Raw genomic sequence first — 15804 nt, forward strand, 5'->3', positions numbered from 1 at the left:
CATTGACTGTAACGTTCTGGCCATCATCGTTTTTGAAGAAGTACGGACCAATAATTCCACCAGCCCATAAAGCGCACCAAACAGTCAGTTTTTCTGGATGTAATGCTGCGGCAAATGCGGCAGTTTTGTTTGTTGACGTAGCCATTCAACCAGAAGTGCGCTTCATCGCTAAACAAAATTCGCGTATGAAAATCGGGAACAACGGCAATCTCGTTTTGGGCCAATTCGACGAATCTACGTCTTACTTGATGATCGTTTGCCTTCAATTCTTGCACGAGTTCGATTTTGTAAGCACGTAAACCAAGATCCTTCCGCAAAAGCTTCCATAAAGTGGATGGACACAGATCCAATTCCTGTGCTCGATGGCAGACGGACTCATTCGGGTCTTCCTCAATGCTACGCTCTACAGCAGCAATAGCTTCTTCTGTACGCACCGTACGGCGTCTCTGGGGATGCGAGTTATCAATAAGAGTAAACGTGGTGCGAAAACGTTCCATGGTTAATCGAATTAACTGCTCTGATGGACGATTTTGTCGACGATAAAATGGACGTAGTGCGCGATACGTACTCCGCACAGAACCATTATTTTTGAAATAAAATTGCACTATTTGCAAGCGTTGTTCGGGCGTGAGTCTATTCATGATGAATTACCAAACCAAACTGAGAACAAATCACTTGACAGCTGTTAAATCGGTCGCCATCTTGAACAGTAATGTAAAGTTCTATAAATCGAAAAAAAGACACCCATTATAAACTAAGATAAACAACGAACTCTTATTGCAGTAATAACCCATAAAGTAGACATGCTTACCAAAATTATTTTTTTTTTAAGTTTTGAATTCTTTTATTCATATTTTGTATTATGTTAAGGATATTAGGATGCGGGTTTCGCTGGGTTGTTGTTCTCTTGTTTGACTATCTAACTACCTAAAAGAATTGTATCGTTGCATTGAACTCTTTTTCAAAAAATTATTGTTTATCGGCTATTTCAGGAAATGCCTTATGGTACTCAATTGCAATCATCTCACTCATAACACGTTTTGATAGCCCAGGAAAAGGACAAGTTTACTAAAATCCATTAACCATTTTTCGCTTAGAGATAGAGTAAAAAGCATCTCACAAAAAAAAAATCAAGTTGTGTCGGTTTCCACTCTAAGTAACATTAGTATAAGAAAATTTTGCAGGAAACGAATTTTCAAATTTTATCTGTTTTTTTTCAATACTCTCTTGTTTCCCTCACGGAGATACCCGGTATAGTGTAGTTATTTCCAAAATTGTTAATTTTTCAATGAAACTTCCGCAGGCTGCTGTAATACTAGAAAATTTCTGGATTCCTTCTGCTTCGGTTGTTTCGCCAATCATCCTGTTGACTTCTTCAGAGCTTAACTGAATCTGACTCGCATTCTACTCTGTACCTGCTTATATATTGTTTCTGGGGTGCGGAGTTAAATGAGGGACATGAACTGCTGATGAGTTTATTTGTCTTAGTCTTAAGGCTTTTTTTATGGTCTATGAGTTCATATTTTTCGTTCGATATCTTCATTGTATTCTTTGCCGCATATGTCTCAAACGGAATTTTGTCTGTGACGGATTGAAGATGTTGAGAGATTTTTAGGACAGGTGCGTTTTATTTATTAAGAATTTTTAATATGTGGTGAGTGATGTTTTGAATGTAAGGAAGGACAACAGAAACAAATGTGGGGATATATTGAAGAGACTGGATGAAAAATATTAACTAAGAACATTGAAAAACCTTACCTCTGAGACCAATAAACTCTTCAGCAGTTTCCGAACACAATCACGAAAGCGGACATAAAAAGTCATCAAAATTAATAAACGAAAAATCGGAGAATCTATATAATCCAAGCAACCAAACAGTCTTAACCCCGTGTAAAGTCTTTAGCTGTCACCTGTCTTATGGGAATCAGTCATCTGAGACAATGTTCGTGCCCGTCCTTTCGCTCCGCCCCCTTCAAACAATATGTGAGCAGGTAAAGAGTAGAATACGAGCCAATTTCAGTTAAGCTCTGAAGAAACCAACAGCATGATTAGCGAAACGTTCGCAAGTTCGATTCAACAACAACCGACGCAGGAAGAATTCAGATAATTCGTAAATAGTATCCCCAAAATTGTTATTTGTTTACCACAGTTAAGTAATTGGGAAATACGACATGAAAATATTATATTTAGGCGTAACTGGGTTAACTGTATCCATGACACAAATTCTCGAATAATATAGAGGTAAAATTCAAAGAATCTGCTAGCTCGAGCGATACCCGGACATTATCGGAGATCGAATAACAAATTCCAATCTTTTCTCAGAAATTGGCTTTACCTTTAATATTAGAAGCAAAGCAAACCGATGAGGCGCGAAAATGAACTGGGAAATTTGAGGAAATAATGCCACGGAGCCATTTTTTGCAGGGGAGGCACGTATGAAAAACATTTATCACACATAACGTCTCTAAGAAAGGGCCATATTTCATTTTTATCTAGCGAAGAAGCTAAAATGAAACTTAATTTGAGTATATTGCTTCGTACAGTTTTTGCCGTAGCGGTGCAATGTCTCTGCCAATTATTTCTTGTATCGTTTCCTGTAACAGGGCATCAATTTTTCTCCCTTCGTAAAATTTGGGCAGTGGATGATTCATACACTTTCCATGCTAGTATTCCTTTGTTTATGTGAACTATGGATTCGCCATGAAAATTTTAATATATGTGTTTGATTAGTTTCTAATAATAATAATAATAATAATATAATCATATCATAATATAATATAATCAGTCAGTTATCTGAGAATTCCCCAGATACTGTTTAAGCGTCAATATTTGTAGAATACAATCAGATGGCGAGACTAAGTTATATATAATTCTAAATAAAGAGAGCAAAAAGCACTAACAAAAATGGGTGTCAACCAAAATTATTTTATTTTGTGGGGTCGTCGAAACTAAACAAATTCAGTGAGTTAATAGTAACAATTTTATAAGAATAAGATCTAAGTTTTTTTTTTGTTGCGATACCATAATTAGACCCTTTTGTCGTAAATTTAATTTAATGTTATAATTTTTGACAATTTTTACTGCAATTCTATTTTATAATTTTTGACAATTTTTAACAACTCACATTTTAGACCATTATCTGAAAGACGGTGAAATTCTGAAACCCCATCTTTCTTAGTTTTATGACTATGCCATCGCAAATCGTACCGACTTCATAACAGAGGACTTTGTAAGTGATCATTGGAACCATTGTAAAAGTTATATCGAATTTAATACAACTAATAATTCGTTGTTAGTTACTGTCATCAAAAGGTGATATAGATGATATTTCAGATATTTAAGTGACTGATCAAATTGACAAGGTATAAATACTGTACAATAGGGGTCGCATCATACTACCTTGGGGTATTCGGGATTTAATGTCGATGATATTTGAAGGCTAATTAACCGCTTGCTGAGTTCGATCAGACACAAATAATTTCAGCAGGCCTTGATCTTAATATAGAGACTAAAAGGTCATGATTAACCATATCAAACGCCCTACTACTAAGTGATTTTGTATTGCGGGTTTTTCGCAATAAATAGCATTATAGCGGTCTACTTTTTTACTTCTATTTTCCTACGCTTATTTGTTAAAAATAGATTTATATCAAATGATTAATTAAAATATGACAAATAATTTCATCCGTTTTTATATTATTGTAGATCTGTTTTCAAGAAGAATTTTGATATTATCCAAAACCTTGGATTGGGCGTTTTTCTGATATGAGACGATTTTGTTTTTCCTCTGGGACTATTTCGTTGCGTCTTAAATAGTATTTAATAGCGTATTAAATAGCGAGCATACCACCGGGTTTTCATTAATATACGTCTTTTTATTTGCAGGCGCTATTTTTACAGAGGATCAGAAAAATAGCAGTTCGGAGCTGGCGTTCAAATATGCGGTCTATAAAATCAACAAGGAGCGGGAACTTTTACCGAACACGACGCTGGTTTATGACATTCAGTACGTACCGAGGGACGACAGCTTTAGGACGTCGAAAAAAGGTAAGTTACTACTTTTCACGGGAAAAGGAAATGAAGAACCGTATTTAAAGGCCATTCGTATGTTTTAAAGACGTAATTATGTTGAAAATGCTTTTGTTTTGCGCATCTTATGCTATGTGACATAAAAATTGCAACACATAGAGGGTGTCAATATATTTTGGAAATAGATTACCTAAACCAATAGTCGGCGAACTGGAAGACTGCCAATGATGCAAAAGCAAACAAGAAATTAACATATCATTGGATTTTAAACAAGTAGGACACACTAGTCAACCACCTACTTAGACCTCCTGATTTAGACAGCGTACATCCATAAGATGTGCCAACCCACTGCTATATACTATATTGTATTATCCGCTTTTCTTTGCAAAGAAATCCTTGCGAAAACAGGAGAAAGTTAAGTTAGTAGGTTAGGTTAAGACTAGGTCTTACCAAGCAAACTCATCCCATCAAACCACCGTATAAAAAAAAATTATCACATCCACAAGTTGACCAAAATAATTTAAAACTATGGTGTTCATTAAAGTCGAATTGTGCTAACCTTCAAGATGTAGAAAAACTGAGCAAGTTGAGTATAATAGTTGACAATTGTCCAAAAGCATGTTTTATACTCAATACATTTATTGTCTTGAGTGAACTAAAAGAAGATAGCATAAAAAATGTCGTTTGAGAATATAGTATAAAAAATGTCATTTGGACGTACAATAATATTTTTTTAATATACGGATAACAGCAAGTAGCTGCATCGTCAAAGTCTAGGACAATAAAACGGTATATTACAAAAAAATGTAGTAGCTATGAAAATAACCGATAAGAAAGTCGTCTAATTGAAATGAAAATGAGATCGGTATATAAAACAACATGAATAAACAAGAACATACCAGAATTATTAATAAAACAAAGAAGAGAAACAGATTAAAATCAAACAAGAAAGAGTGACTTTCCACTTAACAATATTCCAACTCGTTGAGTGTGCAGAAAGTAGTTGCTTCATATCTTACTTGATTCATACAATTTTAATTTATTTGGTAGTAGGTTAAATAAGCAACTACCGAAATAAAAATCAAATTTCTTGGAAAATTAATGGTGATATTTATTTAATAGTATGTTGTTCCTGCTTCGAATGTTGTATAAGTGACGGTTGGCTAGTAATTCTAGTTTAATTTAATTTTGAAAAATGGAAGTAAACAAATGTAAAATAGAAACTTAAGCCACAGTTAAAATTCTTTGTGTCTTAAAAATGCCTCTATAGAGAATATTATAAATCAATCTTACTATTCGCTTCTGGATTACAAAAACTCTGTCAGCTTCTCTAAATTCACCCCATAAAAGTATCAAAATCAACTTACTTGCAACTTGCAATGTAATATCATTTGGTAAAGCGTCACCTATCAAGAACATTGCAATTCGGTTTCACCACCATCATCCAATGAAATAATGCTTACTAGAATATGTATCAACCTTTGGTGATACACGTCACTTTAATAACGCAATGCTTGTCGGGATAATCACCTTCGGCGACACACGCCTCTGTAAGCAAGCAATGCTTATCGAAAAAATCACCTTGGCCACCACATGCCCCTCCACAAACGCAATGCTGATCGGGATCTTCACCTTCGGCGACACACACCTTTCCAATAAAGCAATGCACTCCGGCGACACACGCCTCATCTAGTCACCTTCATGTAAACCTAACCAGATAACAACTCACCTTCAATAAGATTTCTCTTACTGGATAAACCAAACTAGCTTTGGCGACACACGCCCGTGTAATAACTCAATGCTTATCGGGATAACTACCTTCGGCGACACATCCCTCTCCAATCAAGCAATGCTTATCGCAACAATCACACCGACGACACACGTCACATCTGGTCTTACCGTTTACCTTCGTGTAAAACAACCAGGCAATAACACATCTCCAGTAACTTACTGGGTAAACAAAACTAGGCAAACACATGCCTCCACCACATAGACCCTGATAAGTAAAATAACACAAATCTATGCCACCAATTTTTGCTCCGTCAAACAAATCAAATTGCTGCAATGCAATAACTAATATAAAAATAAATAAGCCTAAATTATTTTGACTTAGTTTTGCAAGATGGAGTGAATTTCGTCTATCGAAATATTAACTTTTTCTTTTAAGAATTCGCCGACACAGGCCCATTCGATTACTCATTTTCAGGTTCTAATTCGACTCTACCTTGCTCATCAGGCACACGAATAAGCTGGTCATAAGCAAATTCGAAAAACTTACTTTTGCACTTACAGCAGTGTATAATAATTTGACAACAACCATTTTTTTAAAACTGTGGTAATTTTAAATGGACCTCGAGATGTACGATCAGATTTGAAAATTATTCATTCACTTGTTTTAAAATATACGAAATCGCCGACTGAAAAGGAGTTTATAGTAGCTTTTTCCGAATTTTCTTCACAACTTTCAGTTCAGTTTTAGTATTTATGTGCTGCCACACTTTTAAGCAAATTTCCTAGCTAACCGAGTTTACATTAATAAGTACGAAAATTGTTTATTCGTGTGACTAAAATGGACATTTTTTTTTTCCAAACTAGGACATTTTATTCCCAATTAAAGCATTGATCATTTAAACCAATACGCAATTTGATTAATTATTTGTTCTAATATATTATCGCTTATCATAAAGTCGGTCATCCATAAAAAATAAAATTTGCGCGAAGTTCAGTGTTCAGGCATTGCCCATCATATTTACAATTTAAAAAAGAAAGATCTCACCACATTGAAGCTTCAAAGGACCAGGGTGACGACAAAGATTAGCGCTTCAGTCCAATTTGACAACCGGAAGGAAATAGAGCCTGGTCACCATAGTCAACATAGTAAAAAAGTGACAAAATATTAGTCATGACTTCAATAAATCTACTGAATTTGCAGAGAATGATTAGAACTGCATCCCAATTGTCTTTTTCTTCTTCTTTCTAGAACCCATAAATCCACATCGCATCTATTTAGCTCTGCACTAATCGCGGTCATTATAGTCACTTTCACTGTCCGAATGTTACCGAAATGTCCTGATCCCACTTCTGATGTCGGAAATCGTAAAAAATAACCGAAATCGAGTTCCATTCACTTCGGAAAATACGAAGGTCCACAATGGTACGAATGACAGAATAATTCAAGTCAAAAATAAACAAACAAAATATGATAGAGCTTAAAGCTAAGGGAGCCGACATATATTATAACTAATTATACTATGCCACTGTTATCCCTAGTCTATCTAATTTTATCTTTGCAAATTCTACGGCATCGAAGGCACTGAAGCTCCTTCAGTTACGCTCCGAAGAAGCCATCAGGATAAATGACGAAACGTCAGCAATTTAGACTAAGCAAAAACCGACGCAGGAGGAATCCAGAAGTTTTGTAAAAAGCATTACAGTAGCCTGTGGAAGTTTCTTTCAAAAAGCCACATCTTTATATTGGTTCAACCTTCATCCTTCAGCTTGTGGCGGACGCGCTTTCCACGACGGATGCCGTAAATAAACTTCAGGCAGCATTTTTTAATTTTCTTAGTACGTTGAGAAGAGTTAGCTGTCATCGAAAATTCCTTGAGCTGTAAAAACCTTTTAGACAACCAATAGCCCTTTGTGTACAGCTGAGATATGTTTTTCAAAGCGAAGTTTTGTGTATAAAAGTAACCCCAATTTTTTTGATTCGTTTTCTAATGGCATAATAGTATTGCCTATTATTATGAATTCTTCAGAAGTAAAACGCTTAACATCCACCGGACAGCCGAAAAACATTACCATGATTTTTGGAAATTCTGTCAATTCCTTCAAGGTCACTGTTGATATTGTGCCATTCAAGATGTAAGCGAGAGGGATCAAAAACACGGTGCAGCTGCTTGTCTTCAATATATGACTGTATTTTACAGTACTCGACGAAATTTAATAATTTTGTTGCGAAAATGATACTCGAAACAGGAGCTAAAATCAAGCCCTCTGGTTTTCCACTTCTTATATCTAGGCAAGCAGACTCGACCCCGTTCAAGATCACCTTCTGCTTTCTTCCCGCAAAAAAAGAGGAGGTAGATCACAAGGCTTGACGCAGCAATCTCATCAGCTTTTCTTTCTCTTCCATCCAAGCAGCGTAGACAAAAAATATTCCCAAATTAGAAGTTATTCTATTTCAAAAAGGCACCCAAATGAATTTGGTACTCTTATATTAATTAAAACTGCATGTGCTCACCTCCGTTATTACAGTTAAACAAGTTCAGTTCCTATGCGATAACAAAACCCAAGACACTCAATCGGCTTTTCGACCTCTTCTTAGCACTACTTCTGCCTTGCTTCATGTTACTGATTATTTATTGAGAGCAGCGGATTATAAATTAAACTCTTGTCTCATACTCTTGGACTATAGCATTCGACACCTTGGATCACTTCCTTCTCCTAGCTAGCCTGGAATTCTTCGGGATAAAAGGTACTGTACTCTATCATTTTTTAAAAATTTTCTTGGTCAGAGATACCGAAGAGTAGTTACAGGAAATACTCATTCAGATGCCATTGCTTTGGAGAGGGATGTTCCCCAGGGGAGTATTCTGGGACCTATTCTGTTCTCAGTTTATCGAGTTGACTTCTCTATTTTTCTCAATCAATGCTCCGATGATACTCAGTTATATTTATCTTTTGTTGCCAGTGAAGCTTTAAATCCCGCTAATAAAATTTAGATTTAAAAATAATTTCGGAGGCATCTGCGTCGTACTTGTGTGATAGGATTGTTTAAGATTCCTAGACACACTTCGGTAACTTTCGAGAGATCTTTTATCTACAACACAGTTAAATTATTTAATAAAATACTTTATACTCTAACGTCTCTCGATGGATTATTCGATTGACGTGAATTTTATTTATCCGAAAGATAATCTTGTGGCATTACATTTTAAATATGATTTCTGGCATATAACAGCCACGGCTGGTGCGGATGTAGTCCAATCTGGACGTCCAATTTTCGATGACTTCTTCCAACATTTGTGGCCGTATATCGGCAATAACACGGCGAATGTTCTCTTCCAAATGGTCAAGTGTTTGTGGCTTATCTGCATAGGCCAATGACTTTACATAGCCCCACAGAAAGTAGTCTAGCGGTGTTAAATTACAAGATCTTGGAGGCCAATTCACAGGTCCAAAACATGAAATTAGGCGGTCACCAAACGTGTCTTTCAATAAATCGATTGTGGCACGAGCTGTGTGACATGTTGCGCCGTCTTGTTGAAACCACATCTCCTGGACATCATGGTTATTCAATTCAGGAAGGAAAGAGTTAATCATCATAGCTCTATAGCGATCACCATTGACTGTAACGTTCTGGCCATCATCGTTTTTGAAGAAGTACAGACCAATGATTCCACCAGTCCATAAAGTGCACCAAACAGTCAGTTTTTCTGGATGTAACGGTGTTTCGACATACACTTGAGGATTAGCTTCGCTCCAAATGCGGCAGTTTTGTTTGTTGACGTAGCCATTCAACCAGAAGTGCGTTTCATCGCTAAACAAAATTCGCTTATGAAAATCGGGAACAAAGGCAATCTCGTTTTGGGCCCATTTGCAAGCGTTGTTCAGGCGTGACTCTATTCATGATGTAATGCCAAAGCAAACTGAGAATAAATCACTTGACAGCTGTTAAATCGGTCGCCATCTTGAACAGTAATGCCAACTTAAAGTTCTATTCAGCGAAAAAAAAACACCTATTATATACGGGTGTGAATTTTGTTGACAATTATGGTGTTGCTGCAGTTGTTCTGGTTGAAGAGGCAGTGGTTCACATGGAAGAGAGCAAATTGCGAATGTCTCTTGTATTATTACTTATGTTGTTATATTTTAATTTTCAATATAGAAAGTTTATTATTATTATTATTAACTAATTGTGGTACAACAGGCTTGACCTTGTGTTCTTGTAACTGCATCTCAGCAATTTTTACTGTGTATAGATATTTAAAAATTGAAACCACCATTAGCGAAATTGTTAAAAAGCAAGTTCTATAACACCTTTCCCCCAATCCTTCTCTTGGTTTTGTTTTCATCATACACGAGCGGGTTTTCTTTTTTATAAATACCTCCTATTAGCTTTCCGGAGTTTCTAGCAACTGCAGCGGTATGTGATCTGTCATTGTTTTGCAGGAAAAATGGATGTTGCAATTGCTGAAGATAGAACACGATGTTATATTATTAGTGAGCGTAAACGTGTCGTTCCAAAAAAACTGGCGATGACCTGTGTTGTTTGTTGTTTTAGCAAACTCTACTTATTCGATATATCCACTTTACGAATATTTTTGATGCCTCCTCTCATGTCCTATTGCTTTGAATGTTCTAAAAAGCTAAGGGAACTTTCTACGAGTCTTTTTCAATGTCACCGAATCTTCTTCAAAAAGAAAAAAGTAGAATTTTGAACCAGTCTTTACTTTAAATGAGGTATGTTCCCATAAGAAACCAAGCAGTTTAGCCCACCCAGTATACGTTACGTTTGTTTATCTGTAACTTTGAATCGAGGGTACCCTAGATAAATACTTGGTAAGAAAATAGTATTATAAAAAAAATGTATTAAAATATGTAAAAAAAAGATTATTTTTTAATCGATTGATATGCAAGCGATGAATTATCCGGATAAATTGGTTAAAAAAAAAACATAAATGATACACATATACATATCGAATGGTACGTCGGCCGATGATTTTCGTTTTTGCTATGGAATTGACAAAATAATGCCCACCTAAAACAAATTATGTAATGCCAACTAGAGCAAATATTTGTCGAAAACAAATGAAAAACCACTCGGAGCGGACTGAAATTACAACCACTCCAACATGGAATTAATTCAAATTTGTTTCACGGTTTGCTTAACTCTACACGATTCCGCCTGTTTCTGTCTCCGTCTGGCATTTTATTGGATTTATGAAACTGCTTCCTCGCGGGTCATACAGAGTGACTTACTAATTTTGATTATTAAATCTAGAGAACTGATTAAGCGGACAAATTTAATAGCCTATATTGCACAATATTTTTGAAAATTTAGCATGTTATCTAATAAGCTAGCAAAAAGTTGTTACCATAGCGTCCTAGCAGGTTGCGAAATTGCCCAGAAATTACTTTCAAGTTCCTATAACAACAGCTATGACTGAAGATGGAATATTCATATTTGGCTTAGGTAAGAGTTATTTTCAATGATGATATCACAATCTTCATTAATTTACTGGTGGTAGACAATGACCCAGTAGAAATACTGATAGATTGTCGAGCTTATTAGATGTGCCAGTAAGTGGCTTTCTCAGTACTTCTGCATATGGGACATCTAGACACATTGAATGATGTCTAGTGTCGAGTCTAATCATATAGAATTAGTCCATTTATGAATAACTATACACTTTGCAACGGAGTAATTACAATATGCAGAATAAATTTTTCAAAGAAACTTCCACAGGCTACTGTAATGCTTTTTACAAAACTTCTGGAATCCTCCTGCGTCGGTTTTTGCTTACTCGAAATTGCTGACGTTTCACCAATCATCCTGTTGGCTTCTTCAGAAAAAACTGAAACTGAAATCAGTTTCAGTCAAGCTCTGAAGAAGCCAACAGGATGATTGGCGAAACGTCAGCAATTTGTTATTGACAAAATAATTTGTAATTGTATACGTATGTCGTGTATGGGACAAATTAAACAACCTTTAAATGCAAGAGCAGAAGAACAAACAACATACAATGGGGGGTGGAGTCAAAAAGGTACTAAGTTGGTATTGTTCAAGTTGCATTCAATTGAGCACAATAGAGACATTGCATTAACTGTTTTCTTTGACATTGAACGAATATTCAATAATGCAATACCATAACCAAAAACTTCCACCCGGCGGTAGTGGTCCCAGTCACTCGGAAGTTAATGAAATTTTGAGGAAACTCGTGTTCAACTAATTTGATCTGTCAATTAATAATTAAACAATCAACATTTTGTCAAAGCATGCCCAGATCCAGACTTAATTGTGTGGAGTAAGGGGGAAGATGGGCATAAAGCGCGTGTATATGGAAGCGGTATTAAATCCATATAACCACTAGAGATATAGAGACCCTGCCTAAGCCGACAATACAGAAAATTATGAGGCAGCTATGAAACAAAATTGAGAAGATTGGCTTTCAACCAATGACTTTGTAGCATACAACATCCAACATGACCGCTCACAGATCGTCAATTAGTTTGAATATTTTTTCTTTACGGTAGTACTTACTTATAAAGTATGCCTAGATCTCGTTAAGTATTCTGCGAAGTGTGTGGAAATCGCAGTTTAGAAAACAAAATGGTGCAGAGTGCAAGTTAGTGGGTGAATGAAAGTATTATGCCATACCATGCTAGAGCCAACATCACACAAACGCCTAATGCAACCATGTCGAATCTGGAGTTCAAAATTAAACTAGCTTTCAACTGACCTAATGAGGAAAGCATAACTTTGGTTCACAGACAGTTCCAAGATCAGTGATGTTAATGGGGTTGGCATCTCCGAGCTCCAAATATGTAGATAAAGATCCGTAAGAGACTGCCAAGAGTTAGTCCTTACCTTGCTTGCTTATCTTATTATAAATATATTAAAGACCAGCGCCTTTTTAAGAAATTAGTAAAAATAAGTGTATTGGAAATCACGTGCTGATAGATCCCTATTAGGTTACTATTTTGATTTCTTCAGACTTACGGAATGTCTGATGCAGATTTCCTGTTGTAGAAATGTAATTTCTGATAATCAATAAATAATATTATTAAAAAATATTAATTAATTATTATTATGGATGAAATTGTTTAATACTATTGTATGATGACGATGCCGATACTCACTATTACGGCGAAAAGTAGCTTCATCGGAAAATATTTTTTTTGGAAAAAACTTTGGATCGGCCTCTATTGCTTCATTTATAACGGTGCGGAAGTTTACTATTTGTTCAAAATCATAGAAGTTCTTGGTGTAGTTTTATGTGGAAGTATTTGTTTTCTAGTGATCTGATTAACGGTAGATTGATATGTATCACACAAGCTATCTACTTGAAGGCTATTGACCTGGGGATTATTTTGAACTTCAAGTAAAATTTCCAATTATTTTACAGTTTACCACTTTCCGTTTTTCATATTCAATAGTATCTCTAGCATTAAAGCGTTAGATTGAACACTGAAGAGATTTTCCAGTTGGTATACGTCTATTAGAGCACTTCGCCTTCTAAGGTCTTACTACCAATAAGACATTTTTTTCCTCACATAGTATGTAAATCACATCAATTAGTTCAGGTTCAGGAGAATTTTTTCATTTATTGATCCCAAAATAAATTTGATGAAGTAATTTACTTTTTTAAAGTGTTTAAAAAAAATTGTGTTTGTGTTTTATTTCGTCACGCTTTTTTAAGCCACCGTGTACACATTAAAATAATTTTAAATTCTGCCTCCTAACAATCTTTACAACTTTTGTGTTTACCATTTTTTCATAACATTTGAAACGAAAGCCATGATTTATTAAAAATCGTCGCTACAAATTAAAAGTGGGTCAGAAATCTGTCACTAGAGGGCATTTTACCTAGAACATTTTTTTATTTAATAAATTGTTACTCTTGATAAGTGTTATCGTTTCGCCAAAAATCGATTTTTTTATTCTCTACAAGACTTAATGAAATTTGAAAAAGTCATTGTTACAGTCCGTTAAAAATTAGTTTCCATTAATAGCGGTTATTATCCAACTGCTACTGTGATTTTTGCTACGGAAGAGCAAATGGAAATGCATATCATGCACGACGGGTTTATATTTTTATTTATTTATTTATTTATTACAAAGGTGCCCTCCTAACATGAAGAACTAACTTCACAATTTACAAGGACACACTAACAATTATACCATTATTTAATTAACAAAGTAAAACTTATAAGTAGGTACCTACCTATATCTACGATAAGCAGAAGATAAAAAAAAAATAATAATAATAATAATAATAACAATCAAACTTACCAAACTAAACCAAAACTAACACTGTATATTAAGTGCGTGAATTACAAAAAACAAATGTGAAAAAAAAAGGAAAACAAATCAAAAATTAAAATAAATTTATAGAAAAACCCTAATTGCTTGATTTCGAAACGAATTAAGTGATAACGCAAAGATGTCAATGTGCGAAAAATAATTATTGTAATGTCTATGTAAAAGAGATATTGGGGAATTGTTACCTAAGTTTGTAATAAATCTAGGCACGTAAAATAATGAAGGAGTTCTTGTTATAACGACTCTGGCATTGAAGGATAGTTTTTCCAACAGCAAAGGACAGTCAATCCTACTATTAATAATATTATGCAAAAATATAGCACTGGAGATAATTCTTCTAACAGATAACTTCAGTATATGGTAGAAATTAAGACCAGCTTCATACGAATGAGTTAGTAAGTTACGGTTAAATCTAAAATTTAAATAGAAAACAATTTTTTTTGTATTCTCTCGATTCTGTCTATATATTTATGATACTGAGGACTCCATATCACACTGCCATAGTCAAGGTGAGATCGAACGTAGGAATTGTATAGAATAATAAGCGATTTGTGATCCTGAAATTCCTTGCTAACTCTTAATATAAAACCTAAATTTTTATAAGCTTTATTTACTATATTCTCAATGTGGATATCAAAACTTAATTTTACATCTATAGTTATTCCAAGATCCCTAATCTGCTCTACTTTTTTTATTTTTACACCATTGAATGTGTAGTCAAAGTTTATATCATTTATCCGCCTGCTGAACTTAAGACAGTAACATTTATCAATATTTAAAAATAGACGATTATTCACACAGTATTCATAAAAACGATCAAAATCTTCTTGGAACTTATGACAGTCGTTAAGGCTTTTCACGGGCGCGTATGATTTCTGATCATCTGCGTATGATGCTGATTTAGCAAAAAGAAAACATTTACTGACATCTGCGATAAACAGTGAAAATAACAATGGTCCCAAATGGGACCCATGAGGAATTCCAGATGTGATGCGGGTCGTTTGGGACTTTGCAGAATTCAATTCTACAAACTGAGTCCGAGGACTGATGTAGGATTGAAGAATTTTATAAAGACGACCGTGTACACCGAATTTTTTTAATTTGATCAACATTGTTGGGTGGTGAACCTTAGCAAAAGCTTTTGAGAAGTCGGTGTACACGGCATCTATCTGCACCCTATTATCTAACGCCTCAGAAACATCCTGGACATATAGTGAGAGATTGGTAGCAACCGACCTACCCCTAAAAAAACCATGTTGTGTATCTCCAAGAGCATGTTTTAATTTGAAAAATAACTCATTGGTAATTATAACTTCCAGCATTTTCCCTCGAACGGAAAGAATAGATATAGGTCGGTAGTTTGTGACATCAACTTTGCTGCCACTCTTGTGCACAGGTATTATTTTGGCACTCTTCCAAATAGTTGGAAACTGCCCTTCAGATAAACTTTTATTGTAAATAATAAAAAGTGGCTGCACTAAAGATTCAGCACATGATTTGAATAATATCGGGGGTAGGTTATCAGGTCCAGGGCGTTTATTTATATCAAGCTGACTTAGCTGGATCCTGATTTGGTCCTCGGATATGAAATTTAAAACAACAGTGTCACATGGCGGTTCTAACAACGGGATTCTCGAAGGAGTTGTATCAGGTTCATAGACACTCGAAAAAAAATCAGAGAATGCTGCACAGATATCCGCATTAGTATAAAAACTACGATTTTGATA

The 15804-nt window shown here is 35.1% G+C and overlaps 1 protein-coding gene across 1 annotated transcript in view; it reads left to right on the top strand.

The window, feature by feature from the left end:
• Positions 1–15804, top strand: part of LOC132707105 (glutamate receptor ionotropic, kainate 2) — a 665601-nt gene that overhangs the window by 382925 nt on the left and 266872 nt on the right. Inside the window, exon 2 of the mRNA XM_060678792.1 lies at positions 3886–4047. Within this exon, the coding sequence (XP_060534775.1) occupies positions 3886–4047 (162 nt within the window). The remainder of the gene's footprint in view (positions 1–3885; positions 4048–15804) is intronic.

Source organism: Cylas formicarius, unplaced genomic scaffold (assembly GCF_029955315.1).
Source record: "Cylas formicarius isolate icCylForm1 unplaced genomic scaffold, icCylForm1.1 PGA_scaffold_9__14_contigs__length_23061073, whole genome shotgun sequence".
In the NCBI taxonomy this organism is placed as follows: Eukaryota; Metazoa; Arthropoda; class Insecta; order Coleoptera; family Brentidae; genus Cylas; species Cylas formicarius.